This window comes from Montipora foliosa, chromosome 8 (genome assembly GCF_036669935.1).
Source record: "Montipora foliosa isolate CH-2021 chromosome 8, ASM3666993v2, whole genome shotgun sequence".
NCBI classification, from domain to species: domain Eukaryota; kingdom Metazoa; phylum Cnidaria; class Anthozoa; order Scleractinia; family Acroporidae; genus Montipora; species Montipora foliosa.
This window is the reverse complement of record NC_090876.1, coordinates 33719336-33721612: the sequence shown is the minus strand read 5'-3', so window position 1 is coordinate 33721612 and position 2277 is coordinate 33719336. Positions and strand designations below refer to the sequence as shown.

The 2277-nt window shown below is 38.3% G+C and overlaps 1 protein-coding gene across 1 annotated transcript in view; it reads right to left on the bottom strand.

Annotated features, from left to right (window-relative positions):
* The window catches only part of LOC137968667 (uncharacterized), a 3735-nt gene extending 1697 nt beyond the window's left edge, over nt 1–2038 (bottom strand). The window contains exons 1-2 of the mRNA XM_068815187.1: nt 1780–2038; nt 1479–1570 (exon numbers count right to left, since the gene is read on the bottom strand). Of these exons, the coding sequence (XP_068671288.1) occupies nt 1479–1570; nt 1780–2038 (351 nt within the window). The remainder of the gene's footprint in view (nt 1–1478; nt 1571–1779) is intronic.
* Between the last annotated feature and the right edge of the window lie 239 nt (nt 2039–2277).

The following is a 2277-nucleotide window of genomic DNA, read 5'->3' as shown; positions in this document are numbered from 1 at the left end:
ACAAACAAAGGAACTATAATAATAGATGAGTCTGCAGTAGATACTTTCTTTTAAAATAATTCAGCATTGTCCTGCCTTGTTTTTGCCAAGCCCACCAGGTTTGTCAGAAAGTTTACTACAGTAGACAGTGTGTGATACCTTGACTAAGACTGCAGCTGAGTAGCTGACCAAGCCAACAAAGGAGGTACATTGTGGGGATTTTTGCCAGCAGCCAGTGACATTTGTATTTTTGACAACCCTGGACCCATGAGCTGAAATATTAGGTAGGTTGGTCTAAAAGAGCATTTTTATCTTGGAGACTTGTGTGGTTCACTAATTTAAAATAATTGATTTTAACAGAAAGGTATGACTTTGGCGTGCTGTTTCTCCTGGTTGTTTGGGAAGGCACACTAACATGCACTTGAACATGTATCTTGCCCTCTTCAGCTTTGATACCTGAATGGCATTGCACACCCTTATGTCTATGTTTGGGTTTGTAAGAACACTTTTTAAATTTCATTAAGGAGGCTGGAAATGGTTTTTGGCTTCATGTGCACATGTAAACCTACAGACGCCATAAATAAGAAACATGCGTCAGCTGAATGAATCAAATTTGTATCGAAAGGTTGAACGCGCAACACACTTGAAGTGAAAATACGGCATAAAATCACGCAAACCGGACAAAAAACCAGTGGAAAAAAATTGTCTTTATCTTGAAATTTTGCTGGGTGACCTATCTTGATTTTTTGCATGCACGTATCATTCACAATGGCACTTCAAATAAAAGAGGTTTCAGGTAAAGTTATCTAGTAGAATTTTCTGTAAACTATATGAAACGCCCTTTTTCGATGTACCTTAAAGTCTACTGGATAACTTTTTGTCATACTCTCTAAGAAGTTAAAGAGTTTAGGAAGATTTCCAACAAAGAAATAAAAACGGTGGGTCACCGACGTAGTTTTTCGGATAATTTTCAAAAACTGAAATTTAGAGGGCCTTTTTGTGGACCTGGCGTGTTGCCATGGTAACCGATATGACGTGATAAAAGCCCTTAAAGTATTACCCAACAATAGAGCTGCAAAGATATTTATAGTTTGCCTACACTATGAAATATATACACCTATCTACACCATGAAATGTATCTTTCATCGCTTCACAAACACTATAGCAACGAAAAACCCTTTCGAGCCTCATTAAGCAAACAAAGAAATCAGTTATATGTGCTTACAAATGTAAATACATGTACAAGGGCATTTCACATTCCAAATTGTTTTAAAGCATTTTGCATCCAACCACTGAGGTTACAGGTAATCTGTTTTAATCTGAATGAGTTCATTCAGTATCAATCCTCTTCAAACTTTTGACATAAAATGGAGAAGAAACCACTCTATCTATCTTTTTTAGTTTTGCAATATTACACAGAATTGTAATAGAAACTGATCAAGATTAACCAAATGTTGGAATCAAGCTAACCTGAAACATGGAGCCAGAGATAGACCTACCTCATCATTTCCTTCCATATGACTGCTCACTCCATTGAAACACCCTGTGTCATTGCCCAAAATATCCTCACAGTCATGAACTCGGGTGAAACCTGTCAGAGCAAAAAGATCATGAGTCACAAAACTCTTATTATGCAATTTACTGTCAACTCAGAAAACTGTGAACACCCTGAAATATTTCAGGAATGTTACTGTAAAATCCTGAAATATTTCGCTGTTCACAAACGTTTCGGATTTTATTTCCCGCTTTCTATATGAGCCTGTATCTATCAATCAAGACTACTCTATAAACTCTACATACCGTGATTAGACATAGCTGCCTCAAGATCCTCATCACCAGAAGAATCAGATGACCACATATCTTCGCAGGGCTCATGATCAGGATGATATTTTGGTTTCTTTGCCTCATGTTCCAAATCCTCAGCGCTATCTTTGGTCATCCAACGCTCTTTCTGCACATCGTAATAAGCCCTCCGATGTTTCCAAAAAGCAGCCCTGGATAAGTATTCATTGCAATGCCCACAAAACAGTCTAGTTTGCTTTCGCAAGCAGGAAGACATCTTTGCAGCATAAGAAGCATTAACATTAGATCGGAAACAGACTTGACGTGAACGGATGTGGAATTGTGAAAACCGGTTGCCGTGTTGCCGCCATCTTGATTTGCTTGTTTTAGCTTAGCCAATCACGTACCAGCTGATAGAAAAAAGCCAATTAGAAACTTATATTCATGGCGGGAACTTTCAGAACTAGCGTCATGAGCGAATTTTATCTGCTAGTTGGGTTGTGTCGACACGTCGGT